This window comes from Leptodactylus fuscus, chromosome 6 (assembly GCF_031893055.1).
Source record: "Leptodactylus fuscus isolate aLepFus1 chromosome 6, aLepFus1.hap2, whole genome shotgun sequence".
NCBI lineage: Eukaryota > Metazoa > Chordata > Amphibia > Anura > Leptodactylidae > Leptodactylus > Leptodactylus fuscus.
Genome location: NC_134270.1, coordinates 21,009,837 through 21,036,479, shown reverse-complemented (window position 1 = coordinate 21,036,479; position 26,643 = coordinate 21,009,837). Strand labels below are relative to the sequence as shown.

Sequence of the window (26,643 nt, the reverse complement as noted above, 5' to 3'; positions counted from 1 at the left end):
CCAGCTCTTGTATCCTGTCCCCCAACCCCATAATACTGATCATCCCCCATATAACCCCCTTACTCATAGGGTCAGTGTGACCACCAGCTCTTGTATCCTGTCCCCCAACCCATAATACTGATCATCCCCCATATAACCCGCTTACTCATAGGGTCAGTGTGACCACCAGCTCTTGTATCATGTCCCCCAACCCATAATACTGATCATCCCCCATATAACCCCCTTACTCATAGGGTCAGTGTGACCACCAGCTCTTGTATCATGTCCCCCAACCCATAATACTGATCATCCCCCATATAACCCCTTACTCATATGGTCAGTGTGACCACCGGCTCTTGTATCCTGTCCCCCAACCCATAATACTGGTAATCCCCCATATAACCCCCTTACTCATAGGGTCAGTGTGACCACCAGCTCTTGCCTCATGTCCCCCAACCCATAATACTGCTGATCCCCCATATAACCCCCTTACTCATAGGGTCAGTGTGACCACCGGCTCTTGTATCATGTCCCCCAGCCCATAATACTGCTGATCCCCCATATAATCCCTTACTCATAGGGTCAGTGTGACCACCAGCTCTTGTATCATGTCCCCCAACCCATAATACTTATCATCCCCCATATAACCCCCCCTTACTCATAGGGTCAGTGTCACCACCAGCTCTTGTATCATGTCCCCCAACCCATAATACTGATCATCCCCCATATAACCCCCCTTACTCATAGGGTCTGTGTGACCACCGACTCTTGTATCATGTCCCCCAGCCCATAATACTGCTGATCCCCCATATAACCCGCTTACTCATAGGGTCAGTGTGACCACCAGCTCTTGTATCATGTCCCCCAACCCATAATACTGATCATCCCCCATATAACCCCCCCTTACTCATAGGGTCTGTGTGACCACCAGCTCTTGTATCATGTCCCCCAACCCCATAATACTGATGATCCCCCATATAACCCCCTTACTTATAGGGTCAGTGTGACCACCAGCTCTTGTATCATGTCCCCCAACCCATAATACGGCTGATCCCCCATATAACCCCCTTACTTATAGGGTCAGTGTGACCACCAGCTCTTGTATCATGTCCCCCAACCCATAATGCTGATGATCCCCTCCTGTATAATGTACTACTGCTCCAACCCCATAGTTCTTATGATCCCCCTACTATATCACCCTGTACACACATGGTCAGCATGATCACTAGCTTCTGCATTATGTACTACTGCCCCATCCCCTTAGTCTTGATGATTCCCCCCCCCCCCCCCATTCGCACTAGCTCCTGTATCATGTACTACTCGCCCCGACCTCTTAGACCAGAGCCCATGTGCATCCCCCATGCCTCCTAGTGCTTAGTCCTGCTCATTCCCCCCTCCCCATATCTCCTTGCCCAGTGCCCTCATACTTCCCTTGTCCCCATGCTCTGTGCCCCTGGACTCCTCTGGTACTTTCTCTCTAAAACCCTTTTAATTCTAACTCCATAACCTCGTGCAGGAGTGACCCCTGTACCCCGACCTCTGTCCCCGATCACCAGTGTTCTCTTCCTGTCCCATACATTTGTCCTGCTAATCTCTCATACACTGATAATTGTTTTTCTGCCCCTTTTGCATTCATGGCAACCCCCCTGCTCCTGGCTTGTGCCCATCTGATCACCCACATCTCCTGCCTTATAATTTGTCTGTGCTATCTGAGCACTTCTGCCCGACCTTCTGTCCTGTCCTCTCTACAGACTCCCTATATGTTGTGGTGCCACATATGGCAGGAAGTGCTAAAACCTGTGGTGGTGGTCCACCATTAATGTGACCCTCTAATAGATGCACCAGGTGCTCACGTGTGATGTCCTTCCATTCCCCATGGCCTGTGGATTGGGATTACTCTTGTCTTGCTGCCCCCTTATGTCACTTCTGTCAATCCCCTCCCCCTGCTTCTTTTGCCCCAGTGTCTCTGCACCCTCCCCAGTATAAAACTGGATTCTTTTTGCATAAATCATGTGTTTTTCTAGTGAAATGTGCCCTCCCCCTCCTACCATCCACAATGTCACCCAGCAGATTGTAGCCCGCCCCCCCTTCATGACTGCAGTGAGAAGAGCCTGGATTTCAGTGTCACCTGCAGATCTGTCACCTCCCCTTCCCCCGGGCAGTAGATGCTGTGTAGACCCCCAGTCATCTGTGCCCGGGCTTATAGGGTTACTCTTTGTTGTCTGCAGTAATCCACATCCAGTCAGCGAGCTCTCACCAGGTCCCAGCTGCGGGCACAGAAACCCACATGTGATGGCAGCACCAGGCCCTGACCCCTTGACTGTGCCCCTTGGAATACTGACCTCTGTGACCCGCTGCCCCCAGAATAGCTCAGTGTTAGTATCTCAGGCCTGGCCAGAACAGCATTGTAACCAGTAGGTGCCCCCCCCCCCCCAGGTCAGCTACTCTGCTTCTAGAATAGTGTTCATCCTTGCCGTCCCCTGTCCCTAGTGAACAGGCTGTCCCATTGACCCCCCCCCCCCCCTCCAAGATAGGACAGTGACCTATGATACTGCCCCCTCCCCCAGAATACTACAACTTCCCCTTTAATCCTGAATGATTGCTCAGCCTTACTTGCACAGTAGTTTTGCGCCCCCTTCACCCACGGTGGCCTGGGAAAGATAGTCTTACTGCTTCTTCATATAGTGCTACCCTATGTCTTATTATACCGTCATGTAATGCTGCCCTATGTCCTGATGTCCCATTATACCGTCATGTAATGCTGCCCTATGTCCTGATGTCCCATTATACCGTCATGTAATGCTGCTCCATGCCCTGATGTCCCATTATACCGTCATGTAATTCTGCTCCATTTCCTGATGTCCCGTTATACCGTCATGTAATGCTGCTCCATGTCTTGATGTCTCTTTATACCGTCATGTAATGCTGCTCCATGTCCTGATGTCCCGTTATACCGTCATGTAATGCTGCTCCATGTCTTGATGTCCCATTATACCGTCATGTAATGCTGCTCCATGTCCCGATGTCCCATTATACCGTCATGTAATGCTGCTCCATGTCCCGATGTCCCATTATACCACCATGTAATGCTGCTCCATGTCCTGATGTCTCTTTATACCGTCATGTAATGCTGCTCCATGTCCTGATGTCTCTTTATACCGTCATGTAATGCTGCTCCATGTCCCGATGTCCCATTATACCGTCATGTAATGCTGCTCCATGTCCCGATGTCCCATTATACCGTCATGTAATGCTGCTCCATGTCCTGATGTCTCTTTATACCGTCATGTAATGCTGCTCCATGTCTTTGTCTCATGCCATCATATAATGCCAACCAATACCTCATTATACCGCCATTCATTGGCTTTGTGTAAATATCTCTTGCACTCCTTGTGCCATGTGAAATCCTAGCTGAGGTTTGATCTAAGGGTAAAGTTACCCAGTGCCACCGATACTCCCTTTCTTTGCAAGCAGGGTTACTGATGTTTGTGGTTTTTTTTTTTTTTTTTTTTTTTTTTGTCCCCCTACCCTTCCCTAAATTGTGCAGTAGAGCAGAACCATATCCTGGGCCCCCTCTGCATTCACCTAAGAGGTTGTGGGATGGATCTAGGCCTCCTGGCGGACATGGTTCTTGTGCTACACATGCCACATCATGGCGGCCTCCTGTCTGTAGATATCCTAGAGGAACCCCGTGCCTTTGTCTCTTGCTGGTGTCTTGTGGGTCAGTAGATCTTGTCGGTCCTGGGGGGCTAGTAATGATTGGTGTTGACTACAAAAGGTGGTAAAGGCCAACACCAGATTCTATTCTTCTATCTTCTGCCTCAGTAATGGCCGCCATCACATGATTTTTATTTTGGCGGGCAGTTATAACAGTAATTTCCAGTACTGTACGGTAATGTCTTCTGCTGGACTGCTCCTTGCTCTGAAATGGAGGAATACCCCAAGAGGGGCAGAATGTGGGGCAAAAGGATAGCTTTGTGTATTTGCAGACGGTTTACTGGGCGACTACTTACCATATATTCCAAAATGGCTGAATATGGTATCTATGGGTAGTACATTGGTCTGCATGTGGTAACCAAAAAAATTTCTAAGCACCGTACAAACTGGCCATGTTACCTCCCATTGTAGGTGTTTTTGGGTGACTGCCGGTGTCTTCTGATGTCATGAAACCCAATGTCTCTACAAAGCTCCACATAGAAGTATTGGCTGGAATATGGCTGATCGATTGCCCGAGGTGAATCATCATGGCGGCCATTCATATACTCTGCGGTCTGGCGGTCTAGTGTCTTCCCTTCAGCCGTCTTGATGATCTATCCGGTATCGCTTACCAATAAATTGGCTATATTGGATGGCCTATATCATATATGTATGGACTTGTCTAGAGAGGCCCTCCTAGTGCCCATAGTCTTCTAGTCTGTGGTGGTTTCGTTGTCTTCTCTAGTGGTGTATTTCCCCCCCCCCCCCTCTCAGACTTTATTGGTCAAAATGGCGGAAGGTTTTCATGGAAAGAGATTAGGTGGTTTCTGGCATAAACCCAGTCCCAGTCCTAGACCTTCATCTGATGGCCATGTTCTCAGGAGATGTGTCCTTTGTTGTCCTACGCTGTTTGGTTGTGTCGGGATCAGGCAGATCAGTCACTGGTTGTCAGGACATGTTCACACATGACTTATGCCTAAACTGCAATGAAAAAGGGAAAACTGTCACAGAATAATTTGGACTTTGTATTTTAGTATTTTTGCTGACCGTGTCTCCTGACCCCTAGGAATTCACACGGGGGTCTTTAACCCTTCTTGCATAACTGTAGACTAGATTTTGCAGCATTGGAGCTCTGCCTTATTATATTGGGTGTTTTTATTTTTATTTTTTAATTTATTTATTTAAATTTTGACACTAAATCACGGCTATGTAAAAAGCCATGGGCTTACTGACATTCTGGCTGCAACTACAGGGGTGTTCCTGGCTCTGGTCATACACATTACATAGAAGTAGGACGAGGGCAGAACAGCTGTTCAACAAACTAAGCTGTCTAGTGATCCATCGCTCCGCTGATGTGCGCACATACTGGAAAAAGGGCCATGGAAATCTGACATGATGGCCACTTTTTTTTCTTTTCATGGCTGTTGTGCATGCGTTTTCAGAAATCTTACATGGACATGATAAAATGTGAATAGATACACTTGGCTGAAGCTAAAGGGATCCTATCATTAGAATCCCTTTTTTTCTAACTAACCTGTAGGAATAACCTTAAGAATAGGCTATTCGTCTCCTACCTGTAGATGTCTTCTCCGTGCCGCTGTTCGGTAGATATTCCGTTTTCCATCTTTATGCAAATGAGTTCTCTCGCAGCACTGGGGGTGTCCCCAATGCTTCGAGAGAACTCTCCAGTGCTGCCTCCATATATTTCAGGAACCGGCCTCTATGCGTCATCTTCCGGCCTGGCTTTCAATCTTCTACGCATGCGCAGTCAGCTCTGCCAGCGGGCCTCGGGCAGAGCCGACTGCACCTGTGTGTCGCCATTTTTTTTTTGTGGCCGCTTACACGAGCTCTTGTAGTAAGCGGCCATAAAAAAAAAAAAAATGGCCACGTGCAGGTGCAGTCGGCTCTGCCCGAGGCTTGCTGGCAGAGCCGACTACGTATGCGTAGAAGATTGAAAGCCAGCTTGGAAGACGTCGCGTAGAGGCTGGTTCCTGAAAAAGATGGAGGCGGCGTTGGAGAGTTCTCTCGCAGCATTGGTGCACCAGTGCTGTTTGAGTGCTGGGGCCTGTCCCCAGTGCAGCGAGAGAACTCATGTGCATATAGGAAAATGGAATATCTACCGAATGGTGGTGCGGAGAAGACATCTAAAGGTAGGAGACGAATAGCCTTTCTTAAGGCTATGTGTTAGAAAAAAAGGGATTCTAATGATAGGATCCCTTTAAATTCATCCAAGTGTATTTATTCGCATTTTATCATGTCCATGTAAGATTCATGAAAACGCAAGCAAAACAGTCATGAAAAGAGGAAAAAAAAAGCGTCGGAGGATAGTGACCATTGGACCAAAATCTGTCATACTGTCTGCCGCTCTGTAGGTGGTGGTAAAAGTCAAGATGGTCGTCTGTCAGGAATCTCCTAATAGTCGTCAAATATCACCTGACTAAATATTGTTTTGATAACTCCAATGTTTGTCTACGGCCGTGGTCTTCTGTATAGTGGGCCGCCATCTCGTATGGATCATGGGATGGCAGTGACGGTCCTAGAGGTAGAGAATGCTCTTGCGTGTAGATTCTAAATATGGCGGTTTCTCCGTCGTGCGCATTTGTGTACGGGACTGTCCTAGAGGTGCCTTTGGTCAGATTCCTCCCTTCCTATGGTGATTCTAGTTACCTGTTGTATTGTGTCTGAGATTACAGTGTGTGATATTGGATGCCAAATTACAGATATCTGCTGCTTCAAAATTCCTCACCAGGGCAGAAAATGGAGGTATGGAGCCTTGAAGGGAGTCTGTCAGCATGACTGAGCCCCTCCAGAGGTCTGACCGCACAATATAGAAGGCATGGAGAGTAGATTATCTGTGCTGGTCATGCTGATAATGTCCTTAAAGGCACTTCTGTTAGTGCCCAGGAGGCGAACCCTTAATGTATCGCGCCCAGTGCTATGTACCTCCGGCACCCCTCTCCCCTCTTCATGGCGTCACTTCGGGGAGATAAGGAGTGTCCATGAAGGAACCACCAACTGCGACACTGAGGGCACCAAGATGTGGACTTCTTGGTCATGCCACCCATGTAAATTGACAGGTCACTCCTGCCTAGACCCCGTGGTCCATAAGTGTGGACAAGTAGGTTTGCAGTTTTTAACTTAATATTTTGGGATTGGGGAAGGGCGTGACTTCTCGTGAAATGTCTTCATATGCCTGAATATATAATAATGTTTTTATAATCCTATTCTCATTTTGTGTGTAATAGATTCATGTTTTAGGGTCTTTACCTAACTTTTTTGACATTTCATCTCTTTATGGCACATGTGATGTTGTTGCAGCTAATGAATAAGAATTTGTGTTTTCTACTTTAGGCCTTCAGATAAACTTCTGTGACAATGCCCAAAGTAAGATGTGATTTTTCTCTTTCTGGCACTGTGGTACCTGTCACCTCCATCTTGGTATTGGGAATGTATCCACTGTCGCTCCAACGAATGGCTCTCTAAAGTGAACCCTCCAGGCTACGCTTATAAATTTAATAAAAAGTAGTAGTAATAAAGTAAACCACCTGAGGTTTTTTAAAAAAAAAAAAAAAAAATCTTAATTTTTTAAACTTAATTTAATCCTTACTTAATCAAAGCTTTTCGCATAACCTAAAATTAGACTCCACTTAGGTCGGCACAGGGTTCACTTTAAAGAGCGGATCGCCATAAAAAAATAAATAAAAATAAATCGAAAAATGTTAGTGGTCCCTAAAGTGACTGCCATCGCCGCTTGCATGGTATAAATGAAATATCCGGCATATAATCCTGGAGATATCCTCTTATAAAGGGAAACCAATGGACTTTAACTGTTGAGCTACAAATCCCAGCATGTCCGGACTCAACAGCTGGAGGCCATTGGGGTGAGGGGACCAGATTTGACACTTAATTTTTTTATTTTTTTTTATGGCGAGTGACATTTATGCCAAAGCAGCAATCCTTCTACGGGACACATAATATGGTGATGGTCTCTTTATCTCTTCCATCGATTGTATTCTGCTTTTTTATTCTTAGCTTCTATGAACCAGTCACGTTTAGGGCTGCATTCAGACTTGTATTGCAGTACAATGCCTTATAAGTGAACGGATTGGGACATGAGATCATATGTCCTAAGAACGACTGGACAACTAACCAAGGGAATGCAGCTTTGGATGTGACTGGAGTATATTAATCTTATTTGTTGTCCAGACAGATGCAATGATTTAAAGAGTAACTGTCGGGTCAATTTTTATTTTATTTTTGCAAATGACTAACTCAGGTGAATATAAGTGACCTTTGCAATATATCTTAGGAGCGGTTTCCCCTGATCTCTCTTGTGTATCAGCTCCTCTCCTGCCTGGCAAACTGCTGATTTCACTGACAGATCTGTCTTCATTGTGAAGATGGGTTTAGCTCACTCACAGATCATATTACTTTGAGATCTATGGGAAGGGGGAGAGGGAGCTGGTTTCACATCTGCATTGGAGTGTCCAAGACTCCACCGCAGATTCCGCTTAAAATTGGTGGTGAGAAGTCCTGCAAGTCGGACTTTTCTCACCGCTGGTTTCAGTATAAAACCATCAATGAGAAAAGTCCCATTTGCAGGACTTCTCTCCAAGCGGAATCTCAATTTTTATCACCGTATATAACTATTTTAACAGGATGGAGTTATATAGATCTGTAATCTGCTCAAGGATGTCTGTTTTCCTGCTTCTCAGTCACTTCTCTTACTACTCCCCACTTCATAGCATTGAATGTACTGCAGCCTGTCTTCAGTGAAGATGAATCTTCTTCTGAACAGAGCAGTTTGCCAGGCAGGAGAGGAGCTGATCACAGCCAATATGTGCATGTTCTTATCATAAGGCATATTACAATGTTTCTTATATTGACCCAAGTTGTTCATTAATAATAAAAAATAAATGTTTTTTGTCTTTGAAACGACAGGTACTCTTTCAGTCATTATTTCTTACTTTTACTCACTAAGGCGACATGGACACGACAGTGTGCATGTCGCTGGGCTGTGACTGAATGGCACACGGATGTCATCCTTAGGCTGCCATGCTTCTGTGGACCCATTCATTGAGCATGGTCTGCAAAATGGACAAGAACAAGGGTCCTGTCCTGAGTTTTGCTCATGGCCCTGAAAATATATGATCATGCGTATGGGGCTATAGGAATGAATGGGTCAGCATGAAAAACATGGCTAGCACACTGACATTGGGCGCAGTCGTGTGCATAGGTCTTGGGCAGCAAAAAAAAAAAAAAATCTAATTCCTGAATATTTTGAAGAAAATCTTTTGCGGATTGCTGCTTTTAGGTTTTTTTTTTTGTTGTTTTTTTTTCTATTTTTAACTTTATTTTTGCCTCATTGTCATTGTGATCATCCGAGTTCTTCAGTGGACAGATGTGGACTGTTTCTGGATTATTTAGTATTATTGTGACATTTTGTTAGTAATAACCTTCTTGCTTTTTTTATTCAGACTATACTTGGAGCGTTTCTAGGATATTAAATAAGCGGCACAAGCTCTAAGACAGGGCTGACTATGTAATCGTTCTGGCCTTCCGCAAAGTAACAAACCTAATACCTGACCCCGTCTGTCCGCACAGTGAGCCTTGTGTAGTCAGATGTCTGATTTACTTCACATCACCAAATGGCCTGCACATGGCTCTTGTCTGACTCTCCGCATCCCTGGTGGTCTAGAGCACTACAATCTTATCAGGATCTCTTGTAGTTTAAAGTTGGCCATACACATTGAATGTCCGTCAAGCAGTTGTCCATGTTGGGATTGTTTGTACCAACGAGCCGAGCCCTTCACTAACAACTACGTTGTCTGATCAAAAAGAAAAAAAACACACAAACTTGGCCAACACAATATTTTTGGATATTGCTAACAAAAGTTGGGATCCCTGCTGGCCTATTACAGTGGAATGGTGGGATCCTCAATGTTCTAGACAATGGGTTAATGTTAGGGTTAATGATGGCGAAATGTTGCAGATGTGTTAATGTCAGAATCCCTGCTAGCTATGTCAATGATATACTGTTGGTATTCCTACTGGTCTGTGCCAAATGGTTTATATCAATATCCCTGGCGGTTTAGGGCAGCCACATCATTCTGGGCTTCCTGGTGGCCTAGGGTGAAATCTGGGTTAGATCCTTGATGATCTTCTGGGTTAATGTCAGCTAGCTTAGGTAGATCTGCTGATCTAGGTTAGTGAACTTACACAGTTCCTGGTATTGTAGGGTAGTAAAACGTCAAGGTCCCTGGTGGACTTGAGCAATGAAATGAGTGTCAGGGTCCCTGGTAGTTTAGGGCATTGAAATCCCAAGAACCCTGGTAGCCAGGGGTAGGGACGTAATGTCAGGGTGGTGAGGCTAGAGGAGCTCGGCTATAATGTCTAAATGAATGGGCGACCCTCTAGAACAGGGGTCCTCAAACTTTTTAAACAGTGGGCCGGAGGCAGAGCAGGTCGCACAGACATCGGGAGCGGTGCCCTCCAATAGGTAAAGTGAAGTGCGCTCCATGGCCTGGCCCGAGCTCCCCAGGAGCTTCATTATAAATGCACGCTTGTCGGCGGGGCTAGACAGAAGTGCTTGGGGGGCCGCATGTGGCCCACGGGCCGCAGTTTGAGGACCCCTGCTCTAGAACTTGGCCTTCTCCAATTGTTAAATGCTGGAGGTGCCGATCATGTGACCTGACAATTTTCACACCATTTTAGATTTATACTTTCTATTCGTTATTCCAAGTTTTTTTTTTTTGGTTTTTTTTTTTTTCCTTGATCCCTCTTTGTGGTGATCCTTTCTCTCCATGGCCTATCCTGTCTGATACTTGAAGGTAGGGGTCACTATTGTTTGTGACCTGTGTAGAGGGCGGTGTGTGCACACAGTGCGAGTATTACAACTAGACGGAAATCCTCCTCCTACACACAAGGCGTCTCCAAGGTCATAGAGCAGCGGTACAGGAGAATTGCCCAATTCTCTCTGGTAGGCGTTATATTATTGAACGTGTCACCAGTAGTGGAGGGAGAAGCTGTATGGGCTGGAGTGATGTGCATGAGGAGGGGACCATATTGTGCCCCTGCCTTCTATGCCCTCCTTACAGACATTGAGGTCCCCCTTGTACATCCGCAGTGTTGTCATTGCTCCTGTCTTGGGTGAGATAGAAGACCACAGTTATTTTTTCCTTCAAGGCTGGATTTCATTAAATCTATCAAGTTCTTACAGAATAAATAGAAAATTCTCCCCAGAAATTACAACCCCAATTCCAAAAAAGTGGGGACACTATGTAAAGAGAATAGAAAAAAAAAGCAATGACCTGGAAATCTCCATAGAACCCATATCAGAAGGAGGGCTCTTCACTCCGCTGATTTGTGGCGGTCTATCGAGACTATGACTTAAATGAGATTTCCAAATCTTTGCATTTTTGGTTTCTTTACACAGTGTCCCAACTTTTTGGAACTGGGTTGTAGACGGTTGTGAAGTTTTATTCACCTTCCTAATCTTGCCGTGCTCAGCAGTTCTACAGCCGCTGCATAGTGCTGACAACCTGTTCAGCGACATATTTGTCTGCTGCTTCCTGGGTGTAGACTACCTCTACTAAAAAACAAGTGAAGGTGTCTTCCACATGTTGTCTCCTCTACAGAAGTGTCCATTAATGGACGGAGATTGGGGCTTCACTTGGTCGGCATTTAACATGTTGTGTGTCGCTCCCTAAAACATATTAGTGGTTCTCCGGGACTTTATCGGTGACCAGGCCAGATAGGGTTATATTATTAAAATTTGATGCTCAGGATCATTGACGTCTATGGACAGCGCTGCAGTACTTGCACTCTCTGCGACAGTTTGTACAGCGAATGAGCAGTGCTGCCCAAGAATATAAGCAATACAGGGAACCGCTCTGTCTCTATATAGCTGATCTGTGGGGGTTCTAGATGGTGGACCCTGCAGATCTAATAAAAGGATTGGCCATCAATACAAGAAACTGGATAACTCCTTTAAAAATGTATGGCACATGGGCGACGACACATTCATCCATCACTTTATCTTGCTGCAGTTCAGTCCCATTAAAGTGACTAAATCTGTGCTGCAATACCAAGCACCGCCGCAGAAGGACGCCTATAAACTAAGGTTTGGAAACAAGCGAAGTATATAAAAAAAACAAAAAAGAAACAGTACTGACTTTGGACAGGTTCTCCATCCCGGTTCTTGCTGCCAAGTCTAAGGACTGATAACGTCTCTGTTGTGGTCAGCTGACCCCAGTAGCCATTTTAATGCTGATATTTTGCATATTTGCTACATAGTATTGTTGAGAGACATATATATTTGACAGCGGAAATACAGTCAGAAAAATCCACTGTGCGTTTTTGCTGTGAAATCTGTGGCTGAGCTTTGGCTTTCTGCCGTGGATTGCAGCTCTGACTTGAGTCCACACTCTGAGTTCCATTCAATAGGTCTAGTCAAGGACTTGGTGCTCGGCTCTGAAACACAGCGAGACCGCGCATGCATATTTTCTTGCAGTGTACAAATTCAGTTTCTGGCAGTAAATGCTTAGACTGTGTTCACACTGTAGTGTTTTGTTTTTCAGATTTGTACTTTATGGCTATGTATAGCATTTTGTATTTTTCTATATTTTGTTATATATTCCCTGGCCGTATGAGGTGACGCTCCCTCTCTGGCTGTGAGTCTTGTCTCCATCACACCATTGTGAGTGTTCCCGTATTGGTGCAGCAGCTGCGTCTGTGCCCCCCACCCCAGCTGTGCCCGCTCCTGATCAATAATTTATGTGCTGGTGGGGGGCAGACCCTTATGGGAATACTCCCTCCATGGCTCTGCTGCTGACATGACTCACCTAGGGAATGTGTCACCGGTTTAGGAAGGACAAATCTGCTGCAGCCATCAAAGCTGGGAAACCTCCCTGCTGCTGCGCTCATTGCCAGGAAGATGATTATCTGAGCCGGTGGATCGGCGGCCTGACAGTAATGTGTTGATTAAGTCGTCCACTTCTGGTCACTGGGCCGGCTCGTGTGTGAAGACCTGACAAGACGATTATCTGATTCCCGGCATGTCCTCCCTGCCTAGTATGTGTGTGATACTCGGTGTCAAGCTGGGTTATAAAGCCAGAGAGTAAAGCTGTACTGTATAATATGTAATATATAACTTGTTTTTTATGAATATTTATATACTGTAATATATACGCTAGAACTCTCACTAATTTTTTTAATGAATGAATATATATATATATATAATATATATAAAATTTATTTTTATTTTTTTTTCTCAATGCCCTCTTCAAATTAAATGGATTCTACCATTAAAACTTTTTTTTTTTTTTTCTAGGAGACACGTCTGAATAGCCTTTAGAAAGGCTATTTGTCTCCTACTTTTGGAAGTGATCTCCGCCACACCGTTTGTTCAAAATACCGTTTTGTACCGGTATGCTAATTAGTTCTCTGGCAGCGATGGGGGCGTCCCCATTGCTGCTCGAAAACCGACTCCAGCACCGCCTCTATCTTCTTCTGCATCCCCCCCCCGCCCCTTCTTTCTTCGGCTTGACGTCGGACACCTGCGCAGTACGCTCTGTTCGGCGAACTTTGCCGAACGTACTGCGCATGCCCGTGGCCATAGTGCCGACACCACAAGTTCGCCAAACAGAGCGTACTGCGCAGGCGTCCGATGTCAAGCCGAAGAAGGAAGGGGAGGATACAGAAGAACATAGAGGTGGCGCAGCAGTCGGATTTTGAGCAGCAATGGGGACGCCTCCATTGCATCTCCTGCGCTGGGGGACACCCCCATCACTGCGAGAGAACTAATTAGCATACCGGTACAAACCAGTATTTTGAACGAATGGCGCGGCGGAGAGCACTTCCAAAGGTAGGAGACGAATAGCCTTTCTAAAGGCTATTCTGACGTGTTACCTAGAAAAAAAGTGTTTTAATGGTAGAATCCCTTTAACCACTTCCTGTTGCACCACTGTCGCGTCTTAATACTTAATCTGTTTTATTTTTTATCGCCCTTCAGGTAAGCGCAAAGCACTGAAGTTAAATTTTGCCAATCCGGCCTTCAAATCCACAGCAAAGTTCACGCTGAATCCCACAATTCAACCCGCTCACCTGTAAGTACTTTATTTAAGTGGGGGGAATGGGATGAGATTGTGCACAATACACCGGTGGATTGTGCACAATGTGCATTCATATGTACAACTGAGGAATGAATTTAAACGAAAGTCAGCGTAACGAGGGCCTTTCAAGTCTGCGGGCATATGCGGTATTATATACCACTAGAAAGCCAGCAGTGCGCTGAATTCAGCTTTCCTGCTATGTGCCCCTGGTGAGAGCTATCGGTGTCGGTATCGTAGCTCTTCAGTGTCAGAAGGGTGTGAGTAGCGCCTCTCCTGACAGGAGCGTCCATAGTGGAGTTTTTCTTTCCCCTCCTCCATGTTCAGTAGACTTATACACTTATCGTCTTGGTGTTCTGGGTAATTTGCACGCTGTGGCCTCGCTCCATCTCTCCTCCGAGGGTCTCTTTGTAACTCCCTTTCCTTGTGTCTTCTCTTTCTTACTAAGGATGCAGAAAACTGATGTGATGAGGAACTTCGAGACCACCTACCAAAAACCGGAAGTGCGTCTGGCAGGCGGAAAGCAGTACAGCTCCAATGAGCAGGCGACAAAAAACCGACTGTAAGCGTCTTGTGGTTTGTATTGACTGGTTATCGCAGTGTACCTGCATAGGCCTATTAGATCTGCTGGAGGCACCACAGAGATTAAATGGCTGCTGACCTGTCAGAATTGTTCAATATCCAAAATGGCTGCCTGCGCTATGTTGTAATGATATGTACTTTTATGGTTATTTTACCTGGTTAGAATATATAGCCCCCCCCTCCCCCACATGCGCTGTCTGCTCGACTTCTGGGCTTGTTAAGTGCCAGTGAATGGATTGGGGAGAGGGGTGGGTGCACATTGTGAGCCAAGTCCCAGAATTACATTATGGGATCTTATTTATTGCCTTTTAACTGTTTATCACTCCCAGCAAAGACCCTCGGGGGAATATTACAGACTAATGACTACAGATCGCTACCAGGAATGCGCCCAATTACCCATCCTCTCATTAAGATCTTATTCAGCTTCTGGTTTTGTTTTTTGTTTATACAGATTTATAGTTTTGCATTTTAATATCTGCACTCCTTTTTTCTTTATGTATTTTAGTGTCCAGTAATTTTTATGCCATTGGTTTGTTTTTGCATGATTGTCCACTAGGGGCACTTGTCGGATACTTGGTAGTTTTGTTCTATTTAGAAGATATTCTGAGGACTTGGGTTACACCACAGCTCTTGTAGCTTGTAAGGGCCACCCCTTAGGGCACATTCATACAAATTTAAGGTCACAATGGAAAAATTTTATGTTTTTTGGGCTCACCGTAAAATCCTTTTCTCATTTCACTGGGGGACACAGCACCATGGGTATAGACCCAGCCATTGGGAGGTGATAGGATATTGAAGGCTGTCGGTCCTGTGTACTCAGACTATACCCTCTCACAGACGGTGCACAAAGCCAGTTTTGTACCACAGCAGTAGGAAAGAGTCCAAAAAATAGAATATGGAGTCAACAGCCACCAACAAGTCCAAAACCTGGGAAGAAACAAACAAACCAGTGCAGAAAAAAAATAAAGGGAGGGATCTGTGTCCCCCAGAAACACAGAACGAGAAAAGGATTTTCACGGAGAGTACAAAAAATATCCAATTTTCTTGCATATTTCACTGGGGAACACTGCTCCATGGGATAGCCTAAAGCAGTCCCAGAGGGAGAATGGATCTGGTAGAACTTTGTGAAGGTGTGAATGGAAGCCCAAGTGGCAACAGAAGCCAGATGCCAAACAGTCCAGGAGACACTGACAGCCCTGGTGGAATGAGCCGTCACACGAAAGGGTGGATCCTTACCCTTAAGCCGATAGCAGATCAAATCCATCTAGAGATGGAAGCCTTGGATGCAGGTAAGCTCTTGCGAGGGTCCTCTGGGAGCACAAACAGAGCGTCGGAAAGGGTCAGTGAGAGACCAGTAGACCCGAACAGCTCAGACAACATCCAGGTAGTGAAGAGAACACTCACGAGGATACTTGGGATAAGGACAGGAAGACAATATCCTCATTAATATGAAAGGAACACTCCACCTTAGGCAGAAAGGATGGTGGAGAAAGAATGACATCCTTCTCCTTGTGGAGAACCAAAAAAGGGCAGCAAGCTCGAAGACTCTGTGAATAGAAGTAATGCCCACCAGGAAGGTGACCTTCCCGGAAAGAAGGTGCAGAAAAATATCCCTCAAAGGCTCGAGAGAAGGGAGCCTAAAGCACCTCAAGAATGAGGTTAAGATCCCACGGATTTACTGGTGGCCAATAAGGTGGGACGCAGTGAGCCACACTGTGGGGGAAAAAAGTTTTCAGCGGAGGACTGAAAGCCAGAGTCTTCTGGAAGAGAATAAAAAGGGCAGAAATTTGACCCTTGAGAGGAGAAGGACTAAGATTCTTATCCAAACCAGACTGAAGGAAAGCCAGGATCCTGGTCAGAGAGAAGGAGAGCAGATGACAATTGCCATCCTCGCACCAGTGGACATAAGCCTTCCAAATGCAATGGTAGATCTTGGCCGACTGAGGTTTTATGGCCTTGAGCATGGTTTAGATGACAGGCTCAGAAGAACCACAACGCCTCAGAACCTCTGCCTCAACACCCACACCGTTAAATGCAACTGATGTAAGGTGGGGGTGGAATAGTGGCCCCTGAGTCAGAAGGTCCACCCGTAGAGGAAGAGGCCAAGCAGAAACTAAAGGTCCGCATACCAGGCCTGCCGAGGCCAATCTGGAACTACTAAGGTGGCAGAAACCCCCTCGACTGTGAGCTTCTTGAGGACCCAAGGAAGAAGAGGGAGCAGGTACAGAAGCTTAAAGTCCAACCAGGGAATTACGAGAGCGTCAGCTGTGAGTGATTGAGGGTCCCAGGATCTGGCCATCTGGAGAGCCCCACCAGGAGCATAGCTGGGGGAAGATTCCTGATGAAGGGACCACTCGCTCGGGTTGAGAGTTTCTTGGTTGAGAGAGTCTGCTGCCCAATTATCCACGCCTGGGATGTGGACTGCTGAAAGAGCAGGGACGTGAAGCTCTGCACACATGAGAGAGCAAGAGGCCTCCAGAAAAGGCCGCACGGCTCCTGGTCCCACCCTGGTGGTTCAGGTAGGCAACGGCTGTGGAATTGTCAGACTGGATTTGGACTGCACACCCCTGGAGGAGGCAGGTCCAGTGAGCCAGAGCCAGAAAGATCACTCTTAAGTTCCAGCAGGTTGTTCTGGAGAAAGACTTCCTCCATGGACCACAGGCCTTGAAAATTCAAGACACCAAAAATCTGCACTCCAGCCTGAAAAGCTGGCGTTGGTGGCTATAACCTGGCAACAGATGGGAAGAAAGGACTCATCCCCCTGCATTCTCCTTAAGGAAATTCCTGGGGATGAGAGCCACCAGAGAAGCTCCTGAAGAGGCAGAAGAACCAGGTGGTCTAAGCTAGTCTGGGGCCTGTCCCAGTGAGCAAGAATATCCAGCTGAAGAGGCCGCGAGTGGAATTGGACAAAAGGAACGGCATCGAAGGTTAAGACCATTTTGCTCGAGACCCACATGCAGGTCTGAAAGGAACATGGAGAGCTCCTCCGAAGGCGCGAGGCACACTGGACCTACGACATTAGATTTAAAACTGGCTTGGTGCACTGTCTGTGAGAGAGTACAGACCGTAGGCGATAGCCTTCGTCATCCTTGTGTCTGCCTCCTAGTGGCTGGGTCTATACCCATCGCGCTGTGTCCACCGTGAAATATGCGAGAAAATACAATTGGGGAGATTTATCAATCCCTCTGTCTCATATTTCTGGGTGTAGATGTATGATATTGTGGCTCACGTTGGGGGCTAGGCCCCTCTGCTTTCTTCACATGAGGGACTTGCAGGTCCCCATTGTTCCATCATTCAGCCCCCCCAGCTGTTTTGTATTTATCTAGTTGAATCGGAGGGGGAATAATTGTTAGAAAGTCCTCGTTAACCCTTTGTGAGCACTTGTGATGACCTGTCATTCTCTTTTTATTCTGAGCAGAGAGCGACTACGAACACACAGCATCGAATCTTCAGGAAAATTGAAGCTTTCGCCGGAACAGCATTGGGACTTCACGGCCGAGGACCTGAAGGATCTGGGCGAGATTGGGAGAGGCGCGTACGGCTCTGTTAATAAAATGATTCATAATCCAAGCGGACAAATTATGGCCGTCAAGGTAAGCGTGCGGGCCAGCGTCACCTCAGTCCTGCTTTCCTGAATTCATTGGCCTTCTCCTCTCCACAGTTGGTGCTCGCATAGTAGGGTATTAATATTAGGGTTTTGGTGGACCCCTCCTATAACCTTGTTATGTCTTCTATTTCCAGAGGATTCGATCTACAGTTGATGAGAAGGAACAAAAACAACTTCTGATGGATCTTGATGTTGTGATGAGGAGCAGTGACTGTCCATACATAGTTCAGTTCTATGGGGCACTATTCAGAGAGGTGGGTACTGTAATAAGGGGGTGAAGGAAAGGGGAGGGGGATGTTTATATCTTGACTGACATATTTTTTAATGGTGGAAATGTACTGGATTTAAATTTGTGTATGAATGTGTAAAGTAAGTAATCGGACCATAAGACGCACCTAGGTTGGCTACTTTCACACTTTAAGGGAGTCTTGAAGTAGTAATGCCTGCAATCAGTGTGGACTCTGATGGTGGGCATTAGCTCCGGCGTCTCTGCTGTACTCCGCCATTGTATTTATTAATGTATTTATTTGAATCCTTGTCCTTTCTCACCAGGGAGACTGCTGGATCTGTATGGAGCTCATGGCTACCTCTTTCGATAAGTTTTACAAATATGTATATAGTTCTTTAGATGACGTTATTCCAGAAGAAATTTTAGGAAAAATAACTCTAGCTGTGAGTAGAAACTTGAATTTATTTATTTTTTTTTAAATAAGTAATCCTTATGATCAGTTCTTGACCATTGTTGGCCGCTCTTCTTGCTATAGTAAAGATTTTCCTTCTTTTCCAGACTGTGAAGGCATTAAACCACTTAAAAGAAAACTTGAAAATAATTCACAGAGGTGAGAACAAATCTTGTGTTCAGTTTTATATACTGAAGACATGGACCAGTTGTGGGAAAAAGTAGCAGGTGTAATCTTTTTTTTGCCACAGTTACATCCTGTATTATACTCCAGAGCTGCGCTCACTATTCTGCTGGTGCAGTCACTGTGTACATATATTACATTACTTATCCTGTACTGATCCTGAGTTACATCCTGTTTCATACTCCTGAGCTGTACTCACTATTCTGCTGGTGCAGTCACTGTGTACATACATTACATTACATTACTTATCCTGTACTGATCCTGAGTTACATCCTGTATTATACTCCAGAGCTGCGCTCACTATTCTGCTGGTGCAGTCACTGTGTACATACATTACATTACTTATCCTGTACTGATCCTGAGTTATATCCTGTATTATACTCCAGAGCTGCACTCACTATTCTGCTGGTGCAGTCACTGTGTACATACATTACATTACTTATCCTGTACTGATCCTGAGTTATATCCTGTATTATACTCCAGAGCTGCGCTAACTATTCTGCTGGTACAGTCACTGTGTACATACATTACATTACTTATCCTGTATTATACTCCAGAGCTGCGCTCACTATTCTGCTGGTACAGTCACTGTGTACATACATTACATTACTTATCCTGTATTATACTCCAGAGCTGCGCTCACTATTCTGCTGGTACAGTCACTGTGTACATACATTACATTACTTATCCTGTACTGATCCTGAGTTACATCCTGTATTATACTCCAGAGCAGCACTCACTATTCTGCTGGTACAGTCACTGTGTACATACATTACATTACTTATCCTGTACTGATCCTGAGTTACATCCTGTATTATACTCCAGAGCTGCGCTCACTATTCTGCTGGTGCAGTCACTGTGTACATACATTACATTACTTATCCTGTATTATACTCCAGAGCTGCACTCACTATTCTGCTGGTACAGTCACTGTGTACATACATTACATTACTTATCCTGTACTGATCCTGAGTTACATCCTGTATTATACTCCAGAGCTGCGCTCACTATTTTGCTGTTAGTCACTGTGTACTTACATTACTTATCCTGTACTGTTGCTCTGTGTAAATCTAGTACATGTGCATTATAGTGTACAGTGAAGTAGTATTTCGGTATGTGTACCCTGGAGTTGTGTATAGCAGTTTGCTCCTGATAACACTAGACTCCTCCCCTCCTATATTACAGATATCAAACCTTCAAATATTCTTCTGGACAGAAATGGGAATATTAAACTCTGTGACTTCGGTATTAGCGGACAGCTTGTGGACTCCATTGCCAAGACCAGGGATGCGGGCTGCAGGCCATACATGGCGGTAAGTGAAAACAAATGTAGTATTCAAATGGTGGGATCCTGGTGTTTGTGCATTATTTGGATATTTAGGCCCCTGAGAACATTGTGGCCCTTTAAGGGCTCTAGGGCTGTGTTTATTTTTGTGTGCATGTGAGGTCATGCTTCCAGTGGGCTCTAGCATCTGGTATCTCTCAGTTTCCGAGCCAAGTTTGGCATTTAAGTGCAGGCGTCGGATCCCCGGCATGTCTCCACGTCACTGGAAACGTGTTGGGTCATTCCCAGAATGAAGTCAGCTCTGAGAAATGCATCAGCTCCGAGGCCAGGACTTCCTACCCGAGTAAAAATAGGAGTTGATGTCTGGAACCCGATGGCCGCTCCTGGGTTAACCCTTTGCTTCTGAATGTAGTGTTTCCAGCAAGGAGGACACCACTGCTTATCTGGTCTGGAGGAAGAATTAACGCAATCATTTTATGATTCGCTTATTTTAGTTTTATATTTTATGATTGAATTTCTTTTATTTTAACATAATATTTTATATATAGTCTGTGGTTTTTATTTAAAGACTTGACAAAATATATATAGATATATTATTTTTTTTTATTTAGAATTTTTTACATTTTTTTTTTTTTCTCCTTTCTAAATTTCTATATGGAGCACACGGGGAATCTTCTGACTATGAAGGCGGTGCGTTCCTCATGGGGGCTCTTCTGCAGTTTGTAGCTGCTCTTAGGGTTATTTAAGTGTAGACATGAGCTAAGCTTGGGAATGAAAGCTGTAACACAGGCAGCGACCCAAGTGATGTCATCTCCTATTTATAGCCTGCACCGTATTATAACATCATTGAGTCCCCCCCCCCCTCCTCCTGCTGCTTCCGAATGAGTAAGCCGAGGTATTTTCTCAGCCGAAACCACTGAAGAATCTGGGTGACGACACGGATCGGCATGCCTGGGATAGGGAAGAAGCTTAGTCAGAGCTTCAGGATTTCATGCTTTATTATGGAAGGAGCTGATGTCACGGGCGAGGAGGGCAGACGTGACTCCTGGAATTCCTGCTGATCTGGAATGTCGTCCTTACAAGTGTTGGCTTCAGATGAGGAGGAGCCTTATACATTTTATGGAGATGTTTCAGAATGACCTCATGGTTGGGTTCAGGGGGTTGCTAGCTTAGGTGGGGGTGGTACATGACACTGGCTACCAGGAACATTGGCCCGAGCACACCATAAAATGGTCCAAAATTTGTCCATTGGTGTCAGAGGCTCGCGATGTTTACATAACAATATCAATGATGAGTAACCGTTTCTCTATACACCTCCAGAGCTGCACTCACAGTTCTGCTGCTTGACCTTGGAAGCAGCAGCTTTTCTCTACATTTCCTTCACCTGTTTATCATCTGATCTCCCTCTGGTAATGTAGCAGAGTTCTGAATGCAGCTTTGGCTGTGACTGGAGTACAACGCTCTCCATCTCTTCACGACAAGATCCTTGTGCTGTAATTCTTAAGTAACTGGAGTTTGACCCAGTTTGTGATTGTGTGTTGCCGCCCCCGTGTGCATAGCTGAGCCGTGTCCTCACACATACTTCCAACGTGTTTCTTCCTCTCCATAAAGTAAATAGACGAAACACTGGAGGAATCCTGCGGCTTCATGCTGGAGCGCGGCCAAGAGGCAGATCGGGTGATGTCATTACTACACCATTACTCTGCCTGTCAGGGAGGACTTCCCAGGACTTCATTCACATTACTTCTCCTTTTTAGGAGGTTGTGTATGTGTGTGCAGTGATGATCTCACAATAGGGCGGTCATGCTGAGCCTTGTAGTGCTACAGGTAGAATGAGCGCACATTGTAGGATGAAACCTGCTGCTGCTTTCTAATCCTCACAATTTGCTGTTGGTAAATGGAAACCTTCTTGTGATGCTTCTTGGTCTGTTGTTTCTTACAAACGTCCAAAATAGAATAATCCAGCATCGACATTCCTTTTGAATAAAACTTAGCTTTTATTTGTGAAAAAACATGTCACCTTCCATAAAATTCAATGCAACTCGGACGATGGCAGAGAGAAAAAATACAAAGAACGTCTGGCGACGCGTTTCGGGGCGTTAACGCTGCCCCTTCATCATAGCCATAGCGGCTATGATGAAGGGGCAGCGTTAACGCCCCAAAACGCGTCGCCAGACGTTCTTTGTATTTTTTCTCTCTGCCATCGTCCGAGTTGCATTGAATTTTATGGAAGGTGACATGTTTTTTCACAAATAAAAGCTAAGTTTTATTCAAAAGGAATGTCGATGCTGGATTATTCTATTTTGGACGTTTGTATTTTATACCTCGGGCTGAGAGGCTGGATATCCGTGCATCTTCCTGATTTACATCTAAAGGCATCCCATGAAGGTTACTTACCTATTACCTCATTGGAATAAAGGACACGTGAGTGAGCTGATACAATTTTTTCTGTTGTTTCTTAGGCAGGGTTCACACTGCCGTGGAATTCCGTTATGAAGGTGTCCATAAAAAAAAAAAACCTCCTATCATAACAGACGTTAACGTATTAACTAATGTTAATGTGTCCATTTTTTTTTTAACTGATCCATTTAATGGATTAATTAAAAAAAAACAAAACCTAAAAAAAAAAACACTAGCATCAGTTAGTTTTTTTTTTTAAATAAATATTGTACTGTTTTTGTTTCTGCTTTCTAAGCATGCGCAGAAAAAAACACAAAATAACGGTCAGTAACTGATGGCTATCACTTACTGTCCATTGCCCATAGAGTTCAATGTTCAAAAAAACAAAACGGACACTTGCTGTCTGATTTTTCAAACACACATATAAGTCCTGCATGTAGGAATTTTTTTTTTTTTTTTTTTTTTTTGTCCGCTGGAAAGAATGGTCTTCTGACTGATAAAATCCCATTGAAATGAATGGAAATTTTAACAGATTTCTGCCGATTCATCTGGTGTCCATTGCTAAAATCTTGTTACGGACACTGCTGACGGTCACCAGCGGTAGTCTGAACGCCTCCTTACAGCTGAGGGTTTGTCATGCTTGCATCCAGTGTAGACAATCCTCGGACCTAAACAATCCCAGCTCTGTACTGATACATTGCAACAACATGGAGTCCAAATTATTTCTGCATTGTTCTGGTTCATTGGAGAACTATAAGTACTGAGAATGACAAAAGAGGGGGACACCGAGCCGATCCTTGTGTAGTAAATCAGGCTGAGTGATATATTCTAGACAGACCATTGCCTGCTCACCTGACTGGGTTGTGAGAGCGTCACAACAGCCCAACGCACAATCAATATCTGGTCCTGGGAAGGTAAACTGGATGGACGCCACAGGGACGTATCATGTAGCACCAGAAGGATCAGCCGACCGGATAGGTCAAGGACAGCGCTCGCCCAATTATTAGGAACCTTCTTTATTCACAACACTCAAAGGGAATGGCACAACACATTTTGGACCCATAGGTCCTTTTATCAAGTGCAAATTGGTAAAGGACCTATGGGTGTGAAACCCATTGTGCCATTCCCTTTGAGTGTTGTTCAATAAAGAAGGTTCCTAATAATTGGGTGAGCGCTGTCCTTGGCCTATCCGGTAGGTTGGTCCTTCTCCTTTTGCTAGAAGTACTGAGAGGTGGACGGATAATATAGTGGTAACTCTATGATGGGTCTGTGGGGTGTCAGAAAAAATTCCTCTTTGCCGGATTTCCTCTGCCAATGTTCAGGTGGGCTCTGTGACAGAACGGAAACTACGGCTCACATGTGAACATGGCTTTAGAAAAGTAGACTGGTTGTAACTGTGACGAACCCTCCGCTGTGAAGATATGAAAAATGATTTGGTCAGGACAAGTTTTTAGCTTCTAGATACAAACAAGCAGAGATCTTAATAATGGTGAGGAAGAGGTTTCTTAGATCATTGAGAAATGTGTAAACTTTCTTTTATTTTTGTGCAGCCGGAGAGGATAGACCCGAGCGCGTCCCGACAAGGATATGACGTGCGCTCAGATGTCTGGAGCCTTGGAATTACGTTGGTGAGTGAGACATCTTCAGGGTTGGCTTTGGGAATCCATTTTTTTTAATTGTTTATTAATCCGTCTGATTTATCTATCACTTTTTTTCAAATGTTTTATTTTCTGGGTTTTTTTTTTTGTGTTTTTTTTTTTTTTTTTTTTTTTTTTTATATAGTTTAAACTCCAATTTCTGCACATGATTATGGGGGTGGCCATATTGCCTTTGCCCTCTTAACAGCATATAGTGATGTGCTTTACAACACAGTCATGGCCATAGGCAGTAATAGTCAGGAGACGGCTCATTGATGTCTGTGGGAGAGTTTTTGAGACTTGCCGTGTACAGGGAGAGGGAGGAGAGGAAATGTTCCATAGTCTATTGTCAGTGGTGTTATCTATAGAGGTGTTTTTATAGTCCTGCCTGATGTAGGGGAGGTGATTGCTGCAAAGAAAAATCTTACAAAATCTTCAAGTGTCAGACTTATTAGGCTTAGTGGCCAGTGTAAAAATTACAGGGTGGTTTTCTTCTTTTTCTATTTCTGTGAAAAACAAAATCAAATTTTTAAGTACCGTATTTTTCGGACTATAAGACGCACCTAGGTTATAGAGGAGGAAAATAGGGAAAAAAAATTTTGAAGCAAAAAATGGTAAAATATTTAATATATGGGAGTTGTAGTTTTGCAACAGCTGCAAGGCCACATTGACAGGTGACCCTGCAGCTGTATGGGGACGCATAGTGTTTTTTTTTTTTTTTTTTTGCGGGGCCAGATGTACTTTTTAGTTATACCATTTTGGGGAATGTCTATTGCTTAGATCACCTTGTATTGAAAAAAAACCCCGGTGGTGGTTCAGCAGTCCTCCACCTACGTTCCATGCATCAATTCCACCCAGGGTACTCGATTACACATGCCCCTTGATATTGCAGCTGCCTTTCGGGACTACTATGCCTCTTTGTATTCTGTAAACTCTGGCCCTTCTCCTCTCCCTGAAGCGGAGTTCCGAGATCGCATTCGTTCTTATCTCTCCTCCTCTGGTCTCCCGTCGTTGTCTCTAGAGGAATTGACGGCCTTGGAATCTCCTATTGTTGAAGAGGAAATTTCCTTAGCTATCTCCAGTATGGCAACGGGTAGGGCCCCAGGCCCAGACGGCCTTACCTTGGTATACTATAAGAAACTTGGCCCTGAACTCCGCCCCAGACTGTTGAAAGTTTTCAATTCTCTCACCGATGGCTCGGCCCTTTGTCGTGACTCCCTGTGTGCTCACATAGCGGTTATCCCCAAACCCGGAAAGGACCCTCTTCTGTGCTCTAACTACCGCCCCATTTCGCTAATCAATGTTGACCTAAAAATTTTAGCCAAGATCCTTGCGACGCGTTTATCGCCCTTGTTAGGAAATATTGTTCACGCGGATCAAGCTGGATTTTTACCCGGCCGTGAGGCTCGAGATAATACTACCAAAGCTATCAACCTCATGTATGGGGCTAAACAATCGGGCTCTCCTCTCATGCTTCTTTCAACTGACGCTGAGAAAGCCTTCGACAGGGTCAACTGGCGGTTCATGGAAGAGACCCTGTTACATATTGGTCTTGGAAATCGCATGATGAGTTGGATCATGGCTCTATACTCTCTCCCTACAGCGATGGTTAGGGTGAACGGTTTATTGTCCCAGTCCTTCCCTATCCGAAATGGCACTAGGCAAGGATGCCCCCTCTCGCCTCTCATTTTCGTCCTGACTCTTGAACCCTTCCTCCGCCAGGTTCGAGCCGACCCGAACATCTCAGGCGCTGCTCATTCTTCCTGTTTATACAAAGTGGCGGCTTATGCAGACGACTTGCTATTTTTTCTTTCCTCCCCTCATGTTTCTCTTCCAGCTCTGATGTCTGCCTTTCAGGTTTACTCGACCCTTTCGAATTTTAAAATCAACTTTTCGAAATCAGAAGCCCTTAATGTGACCCTTTCCTCCTCGGCGGCCACCTCCTTGAGTCAATCTTTCCCTTTTCATTGGGCCCCCACTTCTCTCAAATATTTGGGGGTTTATCTTACTCCGGACCCGAAAGATCTCTTTCGTTGCAACTTCCCCCCACTTCTGGCGTCTATCAGGGCTGATTGTACTCGATGGTCCGCTGGAGCCTTTACTTGGTTCGGGAGATGCGCGATTTTTAAAATGAACATTCTCCCTCGTCTTCTCTACTTGATGCAGGCGCTTCCCATTCACATCCCTCTGTCTTTTCTTAGATCCCTCACTTCCGTCCAATTGAAGTTCATCTGGTCGGGCAGACCCGCCCGAGTGAGCAAGGCTTTTCTCTTTCGTCCCAAGAGTTGCGGTGGTTTATCGCTTCCGGACCTGAAGTCCTATTACTTGGCTACCCACCTGACTCGTGTCGTGGACTGGTGTAGGCATGCTGTTTCTAAACCTTGGGTCTGCATCGAACAGGCATTCTCGCCGATCCCTTTGCAGGTTGCCCCATGGCTGGACTCCTCCTCATTGTCATCTCTCTTTTCTCACCCTACCCTTGGTC

At 45.2% G+C, this 26,643-nt stretch overlaps 1 protein-coding gene across 2 annotated transcripts in view; it reads left to right on the top strand.

Moving 5' to 3' along the window:
- The window catches only part of MAP2K4 (mitogen-activated protein kinase kinase 4), a 33,119-nt gene that overhangs the window by 490 nt on the left and 5,986 nt on the right, over positions 1-26,643 (top strand). Inside the window, exons 2-10 of one of the 2 annotated variants that reach the window (XM_075279422.1) lie at positions 7,027-7,059; positions 13,688-13,781; positions 14,233-14,346; positions 17,785-17,959; positions 18,108-18,227; positions 18,526-18,645; positions 18,761-18,812; positions 20,022-20,149; positions 24,072-24,149. In XM_075279422.1, coding sequence (XP_075135523.1) covers positions 7,027-7,059; positions 13,688-13,781; positions 14,233-14,346; positions 17,785-17,959; positions 18,108-18,227; positions 18,526-18,645; positions 18,761-18,812; positions 20,022-20,149; positions 24,072-24,149 — 914 coding nt within the window. The remainder of the gene's footprint in view (positions 1-7,026; positions 7,060-13,687; positions 13,782-14,232; positions 14,347-17,784; positions 17,960-18,107; positions 18,228-18,525; positions 18,646-18,760; positions 18,813-20,021; positions 20,150-24,071; positions 24,150-26,643) is intronic. The other variant, XM_075279423.1, reaches the window with a different exon arrangement.